This window comes from Ammospiza caudacuta, chromosome 6 (genome assembly GCF_027887145.1).
Source record: "Ammospiza caudacuta isolate bAmmCau1 chromosome 6, bAmmCau1.pri, whole genome shotgun sequence".
NCBI classification, from domain to species: domain Eukaryota; kingdom Metazoa; phylum Chordata; class Aves; order Passeriformes; family Passerellidae; genus Ammospiza; species Ammospiza caudacuta.
In genome coordinates this window covers 51490731-51509868 of record NC_080598.1, presented here as the reverse complement: position 1 = coordinate 51509868, position 19138 = coordinate 51490731, and the positions used below count along the sequence as shown (strand labels likewise).

The following is a 19138-nucleotide window of genomic DNA, read 5'->3' as shown; positions in this document are numbered from 1 at the left end:
CATAATAATTTCAAGCATTAATCCTTACAGGAATTAACCAGCTTGTTAGTTGATGACCTGAACTAGATAGTTTCTGGGGATTATTGCTATTTAAATCTCACCTACGTTTTAAACAGTGGCAGCATGCCCTGCTCTGGGTTTCTTTTCTTTCTCTTTTTATTTTTTTTTTCTGCACTGATATATCTTTGGGTTGCCATCTCCTCTTTCACTCCTGCAGCATGGGAGGAGGCAGAGAGGAAGTTCTGTGCTTCCTCTACATTAGTAAGGAGGAAGCCACTGGTTTCTCCTCGTGCCAGACTTGCTCGTGCTGCCAGCTGTGCTGAATTGCTGTTCTAACACCCAGTGGAGGCCAGGCTGGATTTGGGCTGCCATGCTGGGAAGCCATCAGGAAACTTTGATGGAATCACCACAGACTTTCACCTACCCTTTTTACCAGATTTCCCAGGATTTTGGTAAGGCTTTTACAAGGTTACTTTTATTTCATAATGTAGTGAGATGGTTGTGACAGTCAGTGTGTCTGTATCTTTTGCTTCCTAATAACTTTTGCACTCATTTTCTGCTTTGCATTAAATTTCCCAGAGACATGGAAGTGTTAAAGACATCAAGTGTCTTGAAATTTCACAGATTTGAATTCTAGTGAAAGGGGAACTAGAAGTCAGTGGCCTGCTGCAGGAGAGCCATGACAGAGGGTTCTGGCAGCAGGCAGCTGTGAAGGGTGCAAGATCAGCCCATTCGCGCGCTTTTCTCCAGAGCCAGCCCACGCCTCCCTCCTGCCTGCTGCCACAGGGCTGGGGGAAAGGGTGAGGGCCCAAGGGTGAGGGCCCAGTGCAGTGAAATAAGGCTTGATAAATTGTTCTGTGAGCAGCAGCCAGGATGGGGAGCTCCTTGATGTAAGGCAGGAGAAAGGAAGCCAAAATATCCCAACTGCGGTGTGCAGCAGAAGGGTTGGAGATAAGGGACAGTTGGTGAAGTTAAAAGAGAAGTCTGTTGGGAGCTGGGAGTGTGGCTGGCACTCAAGACATGATATCAGCTTTTACAACCCCAAAATGCTTGCTGAACTGGGACTGCTGAGATCCCTGAAGTTTCAGTTTAAGGTCACATATATAACTGTTGAAACATGACCTGGGGGTATGCAATAGGGAAAAAAGGGGATTAAAGAAATTCAGATTTATTTTTTAACTAGGGAGCATAGTTTGCACAAACCCTGTTGCTTGTGTTGTGCTCATTGAACCCAAACAAGATCATTGGAGGCTCTGCTCTGTGGTGCTTCAGCAATTGTCATCAGAGCTGGACATATTTTCCTTCAGGAAGAGGATAACTGGCTTCTCCTGTTTTATGAATCAACCTTTTGCAAGGTACCTGCTGAGCCCTGATCTGTAAATTGAAAGGGAAATACTGGAGAAAAATTTCAGTGATATGAAATGCCTTTAAAGTACGGCAGGTGTTTGTGTTACCTTTAGAAGATAGCTTTGGAGACTAGTGGGGAGATATTTTTATTTCTTTTAGACCAAAGTTGAGTTTGTGCCATGATGTCTATTACTTCTTGTAGAAGAATTCTGTTATTACTGGGGTTAAACAAATCTATAGCTTTATACCTCTTCCTTCTTTCAAGTATTTGAGAATGGGTAGTGCTATGTCTGTCTGTGTGTGTACCAACCCTTGGCTGATAGGGACCCTTGTTGCTCTAAATGTATCTCTGTGTTAGCTCTCTGGCAGTCCCAGGGTGTCACAGACATCTTTTATGAAAAATCCTTTCCTTAGGATTTTTCCTCCTGAGAAGTTGAGAGGCCTCAGGAACAAAATGTAAACAATGATTATCTGCTGCTGTAGAATGCAACAGGTGCATCTGTGATTGGACTCATGTGGTTGTTTCTAATTAATGGCCAATCACAGTCAGCTGGCTCGGACTGTCTATCCGAGACACAAGCCTTTGTTATTCATTCTTTCTTTTTCTATTCTTAGCTAGCCTTCTGATGAAATCCTTTCTTCTATTATTTTAGTATGGTTTTAATATAATATATATTATAAAAAAATAAATCAGGCCTTCTGAAACATGGAGTCAGATCCTTATGTCTTCCCTCATGCCTGGACCCCTGTGAAGATTGTCACACCAGGGATATGTCCTGTAATATTTAGGGTGGAATTTTCAAACTTGCTGAGGAGCAGCACGCCCTGAGGCCCCCTTGGGGCCCAAATGGAGCACAGCTGCTTGATCTCTTCAGGAGTTTGTGGGAAAATAAAGAGCTTTGGTCTCTCGTAGTACTCCATTTCTGAAAGGCAGTTGCTGTGAATGACACGAGTGAGGAGCAGCAGCAATGGCTTTGCTCGTGAGGAGCAGCAGCAGCAGCAGCAATGGCTTTACTCGTGAGGAGCAGCAGCAGCAATGGCTTTACTCGTGAGGAGCAGCAGCAGCAATGGCTTTACTCGTGAGGAGCAGCAGCAATGGCTTTGCTCGTGAGTTGCAGCAGCATTGGCTTTGCTCGTGGGGAGCAGCAGCAGCAATGGCTTTGCTCGTGAGGAGCAGCAGCAGCAGTGGCTTTGCTCGTGAGGAGCAGCAGCAGCAGCAATGGCTTTGCTCGTGAGGAGCAGCAGCAGCAGGAATGACTTTACTCGTGAGGAGCAGCAGCAATGGCTTTGCTCGTGCTGCTCAGCACGGTCATTATCTGCCATCACCGCTTTAACTCTCCGGTTCCCCTGGCTGGAGGCCGGCTGCCGACAAACGCGGCTCACTGCTGGCTCCTGCTGCCGGCTTACTCTGCCTGAGGGTTGATGAATCTCAGCAGGAGGAGGTTCAGACCCCTGTGGGTTTACAGACCCCAGGGTTTCAGTCCCGATCAGCCATAAAGGATTGTTAACACGGCGTTCTCCTCCCCGTCGCCAGTCCCGGCCGGCTGCAGGCCCAGTGAGGCCGAGCCCAGATGTGGCCACAGCGCCTGGGCAGCTCCCACTGTGGGAGGGGGACAGAGACGGGAAACTGCAACCCTTCAGGCAAAAATGAGTCACGAGAACGCAGCCTGTTTAATTCAATTCCAAAAATGTTCTCAACGACTCACAATTAATTCATAACCAGCGTTTTGCAGTGGTCTACTTTGTTTCTGGGATGAGGTTGCTGACGGTTCCAGCAGTGTGTTTTGTTTGGGACACAGGCAGGCCTTGTTTGCCTGTGGGTTTCTCTGAACACAAACCAGTGCTGTTTTGCAATATAAAGCCTGATATTATCAGATTAATGCAAATACTACTTTAAATTATGTACAGAGTGCTGACTGTTTAGGTATAGCTATTTACTGTTTCGGTATAGCCTCCTGTATGTTGTTGACAGCATTGCAAGTGTTCATCTCTTTCAGGGGTGATTTGTCTCCTTCTTTATATAAATGGATCTTTCTGTTCCATGCAAATTAAAATCTGCTAATTTTTCCATAACCATATGCTTTGATCCCAAGAAAATAACTCTTAATCAACAGCTTTAGTATCTAAAATTAGTATTGTCCTACTTGCTACTTTTTTTCCAATTCCATAAGTCTCACTTTCACTCTATAAATATATCACTAGCATAACTGAACTGATAATGTTTTGAAAGATATAGCTGAGAAATCTTGTTTTGGAGAGTTAGTCCTTCAGCTGTTTTAAACAGGACAAAAGACCTATGCCCTTAGAGCATTCTTGCAAAATACTTGCAAGTTTCTAAGAAATATTTCCGGTATATACTTGACTCTAAAGATTTATGAGTTTAAAAGCCATGTGCTTATTGCTCCAAGTTACACACTCAGAGGTGGAGTAGTCAAATGATAGTCAAAAAATATTTTAGCACTGATCTTGTAAGGGGAAAAAATTGCATGTTTAACCCCCCCCCCCAGATCCAAATGTGGAAACAGTGATGTGGAACAGGAAAGAATACAGACTTGCAGACAGATTGACATCCTGTAGCCCTGAGCATTCATATTACAACTGTGGGCCACTTCAGAACAGAGAATTCCTGAAGAAGGTGAATTATCCCACCTCTGGTATGGCTCCTTGCCTGGAAGTGCCCCCTCTCTTGCATGACTGGCTATGGAATTGCAGGGCTCCTACCCAGGCTGTCCCACCACAGCCTGTGGGTCAGGGCAGTGAATCCCCTTTCCTGGTGGGAGATCCAGCCCATGCTGAGGCCACATGCTCCAGCTGGGCTTGAGAGTCTCTTCCTGAGTATCTCTGCTTCCAGGGTGAAGGGCATGGGAGGTGGAAGTACTGCAGCTTGCACAGAGCAGTGGCAATGCAGCCGAAGTCTGTGACAGCCCTTTCTTCCCTCCATCACTCCATGTCCCTGAGTACACACTGATGCCTTCTTTCATTGCCAACCCCTTCGTTCTTGTCCTCTGTAATCTCTTTGGGACAGAGGTATTACCCTTTTAACTGTAGAGCACTTCTGCTCAGCCAGGGTGCTGTCACAGCTTACTGGTCCTATGTGGCTTAACACTGGAGTCCTGATTGTGGCACTGGCCCTTGGGAGCTGCCATGTGACAAACTGCACTCAAACAGGGAGAGCTGTTCCCAGCCAGCCAGGGAAGATGGGCAATTTCTCATTAGGGTTCTGATGCCAAACCAAAGCTAAACAGCACAGCTGGAGTATGAAGGATTGCCAGGAAAAGTTACTTGGGAATAGTCTGCAGAGCAAAACTAATTTGCAAAGTATATTTGGCCAATAGGGATAACCACACCTCTGAGAAAATGAGGTTGTCTGTACACAACAATATGATCAGCAAAAGAGGAATGATTTATCATTCCTGAATTGTTCCCTGATCTCTGGCAAGGAGCAGATCCCGCAGGGGTTTATTATCAGTATATCAGTGCTGTGACTGGTGCCCAGTACTGAGGGATCATGCAGTTCTCTGGAGGATAAGTGGAAGATAATTGAATACATAAATTCTAGTCTCCAGAGACTGTGAAATTAATGCTGTTGGCTTGCAGGGCTTTTTTGTCAGCTGACTGATGGTAAAACTTAGGGAGCTGACAAAAGTTGAAACCAAATCTACTCAAGAACTTGTCCCCAGCTGCTCAAGATGCAGATTGCTGATTCCCTGGACCTGAAGAACCTTTCCTGAAGTTGTAGAGCAGAGGTGTTAAACCTGTGATTTCCCAGACTAAAGTGTCTGCGAATGGTAACTAGGAAAATGAAGGCTCTTGTCATTAAGTTTAAAGTCACTAAAAAGACATCTGCTTCTCAGCAGACACTTGAAGTGGTACAGATTAGAAGAGGCTGAAAATCACCCTCTGCAGCATTGATTAACAGAATCTTCGACTTTGTTCTTGTCCTTTCAAGTATTTCCTTATTGCTCAGAGGCAAGAAACAAAGTGTCTTTGAACCCAAGTTGTTATCTGTAAAAGGGATAGGATAGTCTTACTTTCCAAGAGGGCTGACTGAATAAATGCTCTAAAGACTGTTTATACCTCAATAATGTGGGAATAGAAAAGCAGAATCTAAACCAGACAGCTATCTAATGCAGATACTCTGTCTCCTTGATGGTAAAAAAATGTTGTAGACCACAACTAAAACCCTGCATTTAACTTATCTAATGGAATCATGGCAGACCAACCTGTCTCCTAGAGTGACCTGGAAATGCAGAAGTTGTGTGTGGAGTGTATGGAAATGGGGAGAGAGTTGTAATTAAGAGTCCTCACTGTTTTTACTTCCAAATGACTTGAAGACTGAAATAAAAAATAAAAATGCTGTGATCAGATCTATTGATTATCATTCCCTAGAAGGGAAGATGGCCCCAGGACTCAATTCTGCCTTACTTGTGTGCCATGATTCCATTCAAGTATAAAACTATTTTTAAATTTCAATCCCCTTTTTTTAAGGAAATGGCTTTTTAGACCTGAGAATTAAAGTTTTTCCCCAGCAATCTTAGGAAACAAAAAGATATCCCACTTGTACTGGCTCTCACCAAAGTCTGAAATCAGTTTTTAAACAAATGGCTAGAAAAAAACTTTTTTGAGAGTTAGCCTGCACAGAAGATGTCTCTGCTTTTCTGTTTTTGGTAACAAAGAGAATATTGTCAGGTGTGACCATGTTGTGGCAGAATGCCTTGCAGTAGCCATAGGTTTCCTGGGGATTGTTTTGTGAGGGAGAGGAAGAGGCTGTGATATGGATGGTGCTGTATGTGCTCAGAGTGATGCATTCCTTGGGTGAAGGGGATGCTTGCAATGAGGATATGAATGTGTTTATTCCAAAAACCCTTATTCACAATCTAGCTCCTTAATTAGGACAAACAATTGCTGACTGTCATAAACATTCACTGTCAGCAACACAGGAGAGGGCTGTGTTGGAAGATGGCCAAAGTGATGGGATTATGTTTTGAGCCTCTCGAAGATTATGCTGGAAATAACTGCACCTTTTATTTGAAACCTTGAGAGCTTCTGCACCTACTCAGGCAGGTTAGCTGGGCTCTGCATGGGTGCAGCTGCTGTCCTGGAGGCTTTCAGAAGGCTGGTAAGGCTGGCTGCATTCAAAATTCACAGTAGCTCCTCCTGGAGTAGACCAAGAATATTCAGCTTTAGAAAGGCCAGGGTCAGTGCTCTGTGGTCTGTGCCAGCCCCTGACCTCTGCTCCAATCTGAAGCAGACAGAGCTCCCAGCTCTGTGCCTCCTCAGAGCTCCCTTTATAGTGTCTAGGGAAGCTGAAAAGTTACTAAATTATCCCAGATACAATTCCCAGAACCAAAATTGCTTCCACACTCATACATTTGTCTAAAATTTGATACAGTCAGTGGGCTTTTTTAAATCTTTTTTTTTCCACATTCAATCCCAGAATCAAATGAAAAGGGTTATGAAAAGTTTGAAGTATTTCAATAATTGGAAAATAGTCTCCCTAATGGTGAGTGGTTTGAATTTTCCTGGAGCATTTTTGTACTTTTATTTTTGTAAGAACTGGTTCTGGAAACCAGTCAAGTAGTACATGCATATAAGAATCCAAGACATATTGAAACAATTTTAAAGCCCGTGTTCTATAAATGTAGGGCTTAAAAGAATGTGTAAAATGGGAGTGGTTGTAAGAAATGTTTTAAGAGATTTAAATTTAAAAAAAAAACACCAAAAAGCAAAACCCCCAGTATGACTAGCAGAGAGAAAATAGTGCATTAAGAAACATTGCAAAATAATAGGATAATCCTAAGAAAAAGACACTACACTTGCAAAATAACTTTAAAAGCTCTCAGTAGTGTATTACAAATATTAAATAAGTAAGTCTTGCCATGTCCCAGAAGAGTTATCAGATGCACTGGCATGGCTCCTGCAGTGGCTGTACTTAAGGGAGAACTGCTCAGAGAAATTGCCCAGCGAGTGCCACATGGGTTACATGGGGGGTGACCTCTGCCTGTGTCTGTCAGTGGAAACCCAGAGATGTCCCTGACTCCCAGAGCTATGAGGCAGGGCAGTCAGCTAATTCATTTATCTGCTCCTTCAGCAAGATGGTTCCAAGCCTACAGTTGAAACAAAGCTGCCTCTGCATCTCTTCAGTCCAGCCCAGCACTGTTGGAGCAGATTTTACAAGCTAAACCCAGTTTGCTGTTGCCTTGGATCTCTACTTCATGCTGTGGTGTTCAGACTGTGGGCAAGCTGGGGGTACAGCATGTGTGCCCTCCAGCATCCTTCCAGCTGCCCCTTCCTTCTCCAGGATTTTGGGGAGAGGTGGTGGGAGTACTCTGACTTCCCTCCTTGTAAAACGTTTTGTGCTTGGGTGAGAGAGGGGAGAGGAGTGATGCTGACTTGAGACAAGGGTGGGCTGTGTCAGGTGTTCACCTTTCCCTCCTCCAAAGGTACAGCTATCCCATGCATGTAACAGCCCCAGACAAAGCAGAGCAAACCCTGGGTGTGCTGTGGGTGTGCAGTGGGTCTGGCAGAGCTGGGCAAGGGCTGAGCCATGGTCCCTCTGTGGCACTGAAATGTGTGTGTGCCTACCCAGACACTGCCATGTTCTGGGGGTCACAGGGGTGATTCAGGGAAAGCAGGAAGAGTACTTTTGTGGGAGAAGTTCAACTACAGTTTTCTGCAGGTAATCTGCCTTACATTTTCCTGTTCCTAAAATGTGCTTTTTGTAACCTGTGGATATACTGCAGGAGCTGTCCTGGGTCAGTTCTGTTTAACACCCTGAAATATCTGCATCTGGACAAATAAAACTTGGTTTTGCTCAGCATCTCATTATCTGTGCCAGAATTTCTTACACACACAGTTATTGCCCTCATTTAGTAATATGTATAGAGATGCCAAGTGATTTCTGCAGTGTAAATGTGCTTTCCCCAGTATGAATTAATACACTGATTCAAGTGGCATTAAATGAAAGAGGTTTTGAGCAGCTGGATACGTTTGAAAATAACTGTGAGAAAAACAATTTTGTGCAAATTTCTCAGAGGATCTCACTGGTGATTAAGGGAAGACTTTCCATGGCACAGTGGGTTCCAGAGGCTGAGCCTGGGACAGGGGCTGTACAGGTACCACTGTACAGGTGTCTCTAATGGGCTGCTGCTGTTACAGATTGGTGTGTGAATGGTGGCTTTGCCCAGCTCCACAGCTTAGCTCTGTTCCAGGAGCCACTTTGTCTCCTTTGTCCTTTTTGTGCTGATCAGGGTCCAGAAGTATTGCTTAATTTCATCTCCAGAAGTATTGCTCAATCTCTTAGTTCCAATAATGCAAGAGAAATGGGGTGAATGCTTAACTTTTATCCAATCTAAAATTAGTCCCAGCTTTAGAAGAACTTGCAAAGGTGTTACAGATCTTGCCACATCTCAAATATACAGCAGTTGTTCCTCCTCCCAAGCAGAGAGTAAGTCAGAAATCATACTTTTACCTTGCAGGTATAAACCATGCTGTTAGTGCTTGGGAAGGGTTCCAGAGCAAAAGTCAGGCACTGTAGCTGATTGCTTTAGCCAGCATCTGCACAGAGGGAGGACGGGAGGTCTCAAAAGGCAGCCCAAACCCATGTCAGATATTGCAGATTGTAACCACGATGAAATCCACCTGGGCATTGAGTCCATGCTAAATTTAATCATCTTTGTGGTACTAGATACAGGAATTGCTTGGTCAGAATCAGTCAATGGTATTTTATTGCCTGTAGTTGGAGTAGCAAAGTGTTTTTCTTCCTTTGCAAGCTGGTGCTCTTAATATTGAAATAACTTTTTTTTGTGGTTTCCTGTGTTGACTGCTTACGTGGATTGACTGTGTGTGGGTTGGGGGAGGCTGTGTTACTGGGAGGTTTTGACAGAAATTCCTTGTGCTCAGAGAGCAGCAGCATGAGGGCAGAGTGTGAGTGGGGTTTTCTTCCTGTTGGATGACAGCAGGTTTTCCACTGCTTCTTAACCATGTTAGATTGCCCTCAACTTTTTGTAAAAAATAGGACTAGGATAACATTATGTTCTGTATTGGCTACTCCATGACTGGAGTACTGAAGCCAGTTTTAAATATGTTATGGATGTTGCCAGGAATAGAAACCTCTCCTAGGAAATGACTGCCACTTCTTGCCAGGGTCTATCCAGCAAATGCCCTGTGAGTTTTTGTTTCACAATAGCATAATTTGGAACCACCACAGCTCATACCTGATCATTCACAAACTGTTTGCCTAGAAATGTATGTATGTAAGTAACTAGGGGAGTTTTAGGGGACAGTCCCTCTACAACTGCCAGATAGACTGAGAAATGTTGATGTGAAAATGAATTAGTTTTTCAGCTGCAATGAGATGTGTGCTCTTTTCCAAGAACACGATTATTGTAGTTCAGAAATGTCAGTTCTGAACCAGTCATAGTTGGAGAAGGACACAGCTATCTAGCAATCCACTGAAAGTAACATTACTCCCATTAGCTGCCTTCCCCTTTAGCACTTTTGTGATGTAAGTCAATGATTTTAGCTTTAATTATATATCCTGTCATGTTTTTATATTGGAGAGAGGGAGTAGCTGCCCATGCCACACCACCCTCACTAAATCCAGTACATCCTGTTTTGTTTTTAAAAACTTTTCAAGGCAAGGTGACTCTTTCTAAAGCTACTCTCAGGTTCTGAGAGCTGCAGCCTTAAATGCTGACCTGTCTGACAGGTCTCCCTTATGGAGGAATTCCATCTTTCATGAAAATGCAACTCCGCTGACCTGCACAGGAGCTCTGACCCCATCCTCTGCTCCAGCTGTCCCCATGGGTGGTGCAGTAGCTGCTCTGCAGTTCTTTTATTCTGCTCTGGGACCTGTTGAGTAGAAAGCCTGCTGAGAGCCAGGAAGCAACAGTTCAGACTGTTGTGAATGCTGACATTTTGTTTTCTCTGGTCCAGTGTGGAAGAAAACTGACTGGGAGCTGCAGGAAGGACCTCTAATATTGCATGAATCCTTTTATCTTGTGGATAGGAACATTGGCAGGGTGGTGGGGAGCTTTCTGCTTGTGAGCAGATGATGGCTCTCTCTTGTAAAGGCTGAGCTGCTGAGAGCTGTGGTGGTTGCAAAGCACCATTGGCCCAGCTTCACCAGGAGCCATGCTCTGCCTCTCACACTGAGCACTTCTTCCACATGAATTGTTTCATGGAAGCTGAGGGGCTCTGTGGAACTGAATTCTGCACAAAAAACTTGGGTTCAGTAATTAAGTCTCAAACTTTGTCCTGAAAAAATCTTTCAGTGATAAATAACAAAGAGGAAGAATATTTTATTTTCCACAGAACACTGGCTGCTTGGCTGGCAGTATTGTAGGATGTGGTCCAAACCCCTTGAATGGCAGTGGCTCTTGTTCTGTTCACTTCAGTGGAGCTGACCTACAGGGTGCTCTATTATGGCTCATCCTTATTAGTGAGGTTTAGTCCAGCAGTCCTAGGGGTGAGCCTAGGATGGCTCTGCTCTATTGTACAGGCACAAAGGAGCTGTCTGGGCAGTGGAGAGCTTGTGCTCTAAACAGAGACATCAACAGAGCAACCAAGCATCACACATTCCTGCTGATTGGGAATGGGCAACAGGAGAGAGGGAGAGCAAAATGAAAAGCTTGGAGCCTGGTATAGAGTAAAAGAGATGGCAAAAGAGGACATCCACCAGGGTTGATAATCCCCTGTGAAGGCTTGTTTGTCATTTGTCTTGGAAGTTGCTGGCCATTTCCCATTGCCTGTGTATCCCAGATTCACTGCATGTGCATTCAGTTAACCTCTGCATGGTCTCAGCACAAGAAGTTAACTGAGAGTCTAAGCATCTGATCTTGTTCTCAGCAGCTTTAACACCTCTACAACAGCAGTTTATACACCTCTAAGTTAAGCATGTGCCAAAGTATTTCATTACTCTGGTGTCAGGTGCTCAGTACATGAGCCTGGAAGGGCACTGGAAGAGCTTTACACTGACATGGCTCTGGAAGGAAAACAGAAGGTGTTTGTGTTTGGTGTAGCTAATCTGGAATACACACAAACACCATATTAATCTCATTTAAAAGCTTTGAATTAAGTCTGTTTACTGTAAAGGATCCTCCCACAGTTCTCCACCTTCTTTTTGTTTCCTGGTGTATTTTCATTTGGGAAAGCTGCAGTGTGGATATGTTCTCTGTGCTCAGCTGAACAGTGATCCTGCTGCAGCTTTTGGTATTACTGTTCAAAAAGGAAAGCCACAACATCATTGGCTTTTCTCCCTTTCTCCTTTGGATTGCCTTTCATTCCTGCTCAGGTCTTACCCAAAACCTGCTTATCTCCCTGTTTCCTGTCCTTTCAGCTTCCTCAAATGCGATGACTCAGCAGCTCCAGGATGAATTTGACAGCAGTGTGGAGAATGCAGAAGCTTGGATGAAGGCCATCCAAGAGAGACTGAGGATCAATGACAACACCAAAGGACCTCGATCTGCCCTGGAAGCCAGACTGAGAGAGACTGAGGTAAGGGAAGGCAGTGGCATTCATAGCTGGCTCTCACTCAGGAGTTTTCCATCAGGATATTGTCACTGCCCCTGCTTGTTGGAGCATTGGGCCTGTGTGGATGGGTTCACATCAGTATTCTTTTACATTTTCTATTTGCAAATTGTTTACAGATGTAGAAAAAAGAAGATGGCAATTTCCTATCACTGGCTTCCAAGCTTTTCAGATTGATTTGGAGCACTAGCAGCAGGTTTGGCAGGTTCAAATGTTTACACTCTCCTCGAGCCTGGAACAATTTGGTTGCTGCTTGCAATTACCATAGTAATTTGCAGACAACCAGCATATAGTATAAAAGAATCAGATCATGTTAGTGTTCCACCCCCTCCAGGACTCTGGCACTGATAGAAAAAGATTGCAGTGTCCTGGTAATGGGCTGGTTTAGAGTAATTCCTTTGTCCTTTTCCATAACCCTGATGATAACAGGGTTTACAGATCCCCTTTATGATCTGTTCAATGAAGAGGTAAAAGTTCTCTTTTTTTTTCCTGGTTTTACTTAATCTGTTTTATAACTCTTCTCAGTGAGATCCTGTTGCAGATTGTGCCTGCTCTCTTACAATGATTTCACATTCATTAACTTTAGTTTCATTAGATATTATCTAGGTCTTGTAATCTCAGAGAAGGAAACACTCCTGTTTGTCCCATTTATACCATTGGAGGGAGTGGTGATCTTTCTATGACTAACATTTAAACTATTTTTATACTTTTATTACCTTTAATTCCAAGTAATCTGTTCTTTAATTTAGATGGCAAGATATTTCCCATTGTTACTTACCCCAAAGTCTCTCCTTTTGTGTGTCTACGTATATTTGGTCTGTCTCTTCTGAAGTTTGACAAAAAATGTTGCAGGCTTACATGGATGATGAGGTAGTTTACAGTGATGTCTTCAGCCTTTTTCCTTAATGGTGGTTTATTGGAGGATGGATCTTGCCTGTGGCATAATACAGAGGCTGTTCATGGAGTGATGGATGGTGGCTAGACTTGAATGCCAGTCATAAAAATCTGAAGCATTTTATCTTGGTCTATAGTTTTATTTTTCTGACCTTAAATTATTTTCACCCTTTTCTTTTGTCCGAGAAACTATGATGTGTACAGTCTCAAGAAACACACAAGAGATACAGGAACTCGAGTAGAAGAGTGGTAGTTTGGCAAAGAGGGGACATTCATGGCAGAGATAACAAGTAATAGGGTCTAGAGATTTGTGGTGATGTGATATGGCCTGAAATGCTGAAGCCTGTTTACTTTTGTGGGCTTTACAGGAGGTCTGTAACATGCCAAAAGTCATATTAAGAAATTCTTTCAACTCACACTTTCAACTCACATCATTCTAAAGATTGACAAGTTCTTTCTTCCTGTGTGTACCTTAACCCCCTCCTGCTCCTTCATCCTGCCTCCTTTCTGGGCCTGGCTTCTGTCTCCAGCTCAGATGTCCTCATGATGTGCTCACTGCTTCACCTATTGGCTGTCTTCAAATCCACTGTTTGGTTTTCAGTTCTTTTTTGCACCTGGCTTGCCAGTTTTTTTTCATGCTTCCTTCCTGTGGTTTATTTTCTGTTAATTTGTTAATGAAAATGTCAGCCAATGAGACAAGTCATGTAAAAAACAGATTTGCAAAAGAAAAATGACTGTACACCACTGCTTTCTCTCCAGCTGTTGTTTGCTTCTAATTGCTGGAAGAATACAGGCTTGGAATACAGCTTTACTCTTATACTTTACCAGTTGAATGATAGCTGTGGCTTGTATTTTCTTGCTTTGCCCTGCCCTGTGCCCTGCTTCCCTGGATTCTATTAATCACACTGTTCTTAGTAAATAATTTCTGCAAACTGTTGATACATCAGAGCCGGGTATGCTGCTACATGCCAAAAGAACAGGCTTTGCTTTTCCAGAATGTGGGACTGGAGATCCAAAGGTCTTTTACTTGTCTCACCTTTGCAATAACTGACATGATCAAATCCCAAAGGCCTAATTTTTTACCAAAATAATGGCTGATTTTGGGAATCTTGGTGTTTTTATTGTAAAAGCCTTTTTCTTCAAACTGGAAAGTCTGGAGTTTGCCAGGAGTTTATGGAAGAGCAGCAAGAAAAGCTAATTTGATAGTATCAGAAGTTTGGATAAAGTAATGTTGAAAGCTGACATCTTAATTGGGGGATAATTAATCTGTTAAACTGTACAGAACTTGTGCTAATTTTTCCATCTCTGGGTACTTAAAATTAGATGACTCCACTTTCAGTTCCTGGCATTCCTATTTGTGTAAGATACACATTTTCACCAATTCATAACTTAGCATTTTAGGGTTGAAGCAAAATTTGGTAGCAGACAGCAAATTTCACTAGTTAATTTCTCTTGGCTGCTTTTCTAAGCCAACTTTTATTTGCACTAGGAAGCCTTTTTAATATGCTTGATGATTTCTTATAGCATAGCTTAAGATGGAGAGGTTGCAGTGTAGCCTGTGGAGATTGCCTCTTTGTGCTTTGGCAGGTGGGGAAGAGCAGCTGGCCTATAGCAGCACAGTGCTGTAACCTTATAACAGCAATGGAAACACAGCCACAGGCATTTCCTAGAGGATGGTCTGTTTTTTTAGCTAACTTAAATGTTTTTCAACTGCTGTGTGGTGTTCAATTAAATTCAGTCCTTTAGGATGTGTAAGAATAAATGTTATTTTCCTTTCAGGAGAAACTGCAGCAGGGAGTTAGGTGGGAAGGGTTAATTGTCTGTGCTGTAGAGAAACATATCCATCCCATGGTAGTTTTGTGTTAACAACTGGACTCAATGATTGTGAGGGTCTTTTCCAACCTAAATGATGCTATGAGTTCATGATTCCTGGGTAAAAACAAAGTTAACATTTCATTAATTATCCTTGTTTTCTTTCCATGCTTTCAGTATCATTTGTTTTTCTCACAGAAAATACGTGCCCTGGAACCAGAAGGCAGCTTGAAAATGGATTTGATTCTTGTGAAGGCGGATGCTGCTCTTCGCAGCATCAGTGAGGAGAAGAAGCGTGAGGTGCTCTCTAAACTGAAAGACATTAAAGCCCTGTGGGAAGAGACAGCCATATACATCACTCATTGTCACAGGTAGGACAAACACATCTTGGGTGTGCTGAGGCAGCTGTTTCCTCCAGTGCTTTCATAAAGTGCTTCCTGCCTCTCTCTGCTCCCTGGATTGTAGATAGCAATTCTCTGCTAATTCCAGTCCCATGAGCATTTTGGTGACTGTGTGCCGAGAAAGGATCAGTGAGACCTCGGTGCTCTGCCTTCACAACCTGGCCCACCCACCCCATGGTCTGCAATGATGACTTTGGACAGGACCTTGTACAGAATATTTCCTCCCCAAAGCAGAGAGGACCTGGGAAGTGAATCTAAACCCTGAGAAGTCAGAGCAAGTTAAAACTGCTGAGAACCTTGTACACTGCTTTGAAAGCCTTTTGGAATTGTTGGTCTCCACTCTCCCATCATCATTTCATCTAACTCCTCTCTCTTCCCTCCCCAACAGCCGCATTGAGTGGGTCTGGCTGCACTGGAGCGAGTACCTGAAAGCCCAGAATGAGTTTTACACATGGATTCACAACATGAGGGTCACCTTGGAGCCTGACATTGAGTTGCAGCTTGGTTTAAAGGAGAAGCAGTGGCAGCTGAGCCACGCTCAGGTTTTGCAGAATGATGTCCTAAATCAGTCAGTGCTGCTGGAAAGGCTGCTGGAGGAAGCTGCTTCGTTGTTCAGCAGGATAGGTGACCCCAGCGTGGATGAGGATGCTCAGAAGAAAATGAGAGTGGAATATGAAGGAATCAGGCAAGAAGCTCAGGTACACTTACAGAGAGTGGGAGGGGTTCAAATTCCTCCCATTTATGGTGTTGTCTGCTACTTGCTCCTTGAGTGATGGGGCTTACTTGGTATGGCTGCAAAAGGAAGCAGAGCTGAGGATCCCTGTGATTTCAGTCAATGGACTGTTTGAAACAATTGTCCAGTCCCAAGATGAGCTGTTGTCCTGGGGTGATGTTAATTGGGATGCTCTTACATGGTGCTTTATAGTGTGTTGCTGCAGGCTGCTTGCTGTGACCTAGTGAATCTTGCTTTAGGTCATCTCTGTATAAAGTTTGAATTGTTCCTCATCTTTCAGCACATTAGTGGTTCATGTATAACCAGATGCAGAGTACTCATGCCAGGAGCCAGGGAATATTACATGGACACAGCCTTGCTGGAGGAAGTAGGTGTAGTTGAGACCCAGAGCTGCCCTCCCTGCCTGCAGAACTGGGAAACACAGAGTCGGAGTCAGCTCTGGCCCAACACTTTGCTCAGTGGCCACTATCTGAAAGATTTTCATGCACACAGATACTAATTCTTGTGCAATACTGATCTTCCAGCTTGAATAGTTGTTGGATAGGCTGGTGTAAGACATTCTGCTTCATCTTTTAATACCAGGGATTTCCTTTCACTCTGTCTTTGCGTAGAGATTTCAGAAATTGCTTGTACTTTTCACTTCTAAAACTCACATAAAGACAGGATTAGACCATGTGGTATGGCTGAGGAGCAGACATCTGTGGATAGGCAGAAGAATTAAATTTCTTACTAATCAAATCAATAGAAATACTCAAAGGGATATTTTAAAAAATATATATAGATACATCTATACCAAACCTAGAAATTAAAACCTAATTTTTGCTCATAGTGGCTTCCAGAATTTCATAGGCTGGGATTACCTGGTGCAAATAATTTTCATCACATTGGTTCTGCTCTCTGCCTCTGTTATAATGCTGCCTTCTATTAATTCCCACACCTACACACCAATCCAGAACTGGAGCCTGACAGTGATGGATGCTTTCCCTCCCTGAATGCCGTTGTACAAAGTTAACTTCGGATCACACTGCAAGAACAACAACATTCCATTTCCCTGCTTGCCCCACAGATATATTTTCTCTTTTGAAGTAAAATCCCCAAGCCTCCAAAGTGACAAAAAAAACCCCATTAGTTGGCATCTTTTGTGAGCATGTAGTACAGGTACTTTTCTAGCCATGTATATACAACTACTGCTAATGTTCCTCCAAAATCTAGAGTATGTTTGGAAATTCTGTAGCTGCAGCTGCCACAAAGAAGCCACCAGCAGACTTGGGCCTCAACACTGATTATTTATTCTTAAAGGTAGATCCCTTGATTACAAGGCATCTGGATATACATCCAAGAAAGTTCCTGGAAATTCAGGTGTTGTCTGTCTAGATTGCCATTTAAAATTATCGTTCACTCCCTCTTCACCAAAATTGTCTTTGGTTTTGAAGCCGGAGACAGTCATTAGTTATTTTAATAAAGCTGTTCTTTTAGACAAGTAATTTGAATACTCAAAGCCAGGATGTGACCTCTGTGAGACTGATTTTACATGGTGTGATTTCTCTAACTGACTTGGATATGTGCTGGTGTAAATGAGATCAGGAAGTGGCTCATACTAGTTGGACAAAATATGTCTTTATGTTTCCAGCCAACTGAGACACTAGAAAAAGCTTTTCTTTGGCATTGGTTATAAATACCGCATGTCATAGAAGGATGGAGTAAGAGAATCCAGCTAAGAAATCCCTCTTTCAGGAGGTATGGAACAAAGAAGGGAGTTGGAAAGCCTTGGATTTCACAACTGAAGTAAATGAGGAGTTTATTATCTAATGCCAAGGTGACAGTCACCTTGGGAATTGCGTTGGAAAGTATAACACTTGTTAAGGAAATCCTGCCACCTCTTCCAGTGGGCAGGAGGCATGAATGAATGGAAGAGACACAGGAGTTGTAAGGGGATTGCTCTGGCCCCTCACATGATGAGAGCCAGACTAAAAGTGACTTGCAGATGCCAGCTGAATGCCTGAGCACAGGAGGCTCGCTGGTGTTTGTAGATTATTCTGGTATTTGAAGGACATTTTTAGGCCCTGTGCAGTTGTCCAGCTCTATCAGAAGGCAGGCTCTTGGACAGTGTTTCTTAAATGGTTTGCCTGTGATATTGCTTCTTTGGTATGAGCAAATGGTGGGAGGTTATTTTTTTTTCTTAGTGCCTTTAACATGTGTCTTTAACATTCCCAAATTTTAAAAGCATCTCTTTTAATTACATCAATAGGAATATTTTTAGATGTGGCAGCCATTTCCTACGTGCTTTCCCTTGCCCAGGAAATTAAAAATATGCAGAGGTAAATGGGTATATGTTTCAGCATAAATGATGATTGAAGATGGTAAGAAAAGTTTTGATATGTGGGAAGTTGATAGTTAGGAAATACATTAAATACTTCTGAGCACATCAGATTAATTTCAGTCCATGTTGTCTCTGTTAAGTGAAACCTAGATACTTGCAATAGTTTGCAAAGGTACCCTAAGTGTAAGACCAAAAGCACCAGGAAGGGCTACAGGAGCTTTCTGTATTCTCCTTGAGACACTGCAGAGGGATTTTAAGTAGGAGCTTCTTCAACGTGCTCTAGTTTGCCTTCCAGAGGAGGCTTATTTGCCTTCCCTGACTGTGAAGGGAGCTTAGGGGAGAGGGCTTCCTAAGCCTCTGCCCACCTTCCTTGAGTACCCAGGGCTGGCCATGTCTCCTCACTTCAGCCTAGTCAGTGTGGATGTTGAATTTCACACTGTGCTGCTCCCCAAGCAGCTAACCTAACAGGAGCTGGTGATACCTTATTTTTCATCATTGGAAAGTTTTCCTGCTTAACCTCTTGTGAGGGGAGGGTTCAGCCAACTGTTTGTAAGCCTTTTGTCTGACAACTGGCACAGTCTGTCCAGATCCATGGCATCTATTTCTTGACCTCACAGACCAACCCAAACTGCTTATTCCTTTATTTTAGCTGGCCAAGGGTAGGTTGTTTTGACTTCCTTTTGAACCCCCTGTATATCAGCCTAAGATTTTTGAGCTTAATAACATCTCTGCTTTGTTATTGTGATTTATGCCTTTTGGAGCTTCTGCCAGTAAAATAATGGAATTCCCTGGAGTCAATAAGCTTAGCCTGAATTGGGTCACTTTGATGTGTGGCCCTTTTACACTGCTATAACGTTGTCTTCTTCAGATCCTTGACTTGAGGTTGAAGCATGAACTGTTTAGCCTCTGCAGATTTGAGAATTGATACATGGGGATTTAGCAAGTGAGGTGTTCTGCTGGACACAGAAGTCTGCAGTCATAATTCTACCCTTTGGTTTCATCCAAACCTGTGTATGGCTGGTGCTATTAAAGGTCATGCTCTAATAAATGGGCAGCATTTCATCCTCCATGGGAAAGAAGTGTCCCTTAGCTGCCCCTCTT

The 19138-nt window shown here is 43.3% G+C and overlaps 1 protein-coding gene across 1 annotated transcript in view; it reads left to right on the top strand.

Moving 5' to 3' along the window:
• Positions 1 to 19138, top strand: part of SYNE3 (spectrin repeat containing nuclear envelope family member 3) — a 65227-nt gene that overhangs the window by 10074 nt on the left and 36015 nt on the right. Inside the window, exons 2-4 of the mRNA XM_058807990.1 lie at positions 11687 to 11844; positions 14782 to 14954; positions 15373 to 15682. Of these exons, the coding sequence (XP_058663973.1) occupies positions 11701 to 11844; positions 14782 to 14954; positions 15373 to 15682 (627 nt within the window). The 5' untranslated portion in view covers positions 11687 to 11700. The remainder of the gene's footprint in view (positions 1 to 11686; positions 11845 to 14781; positions 14955 to 15372; positions 15683 to 19138) is intronic.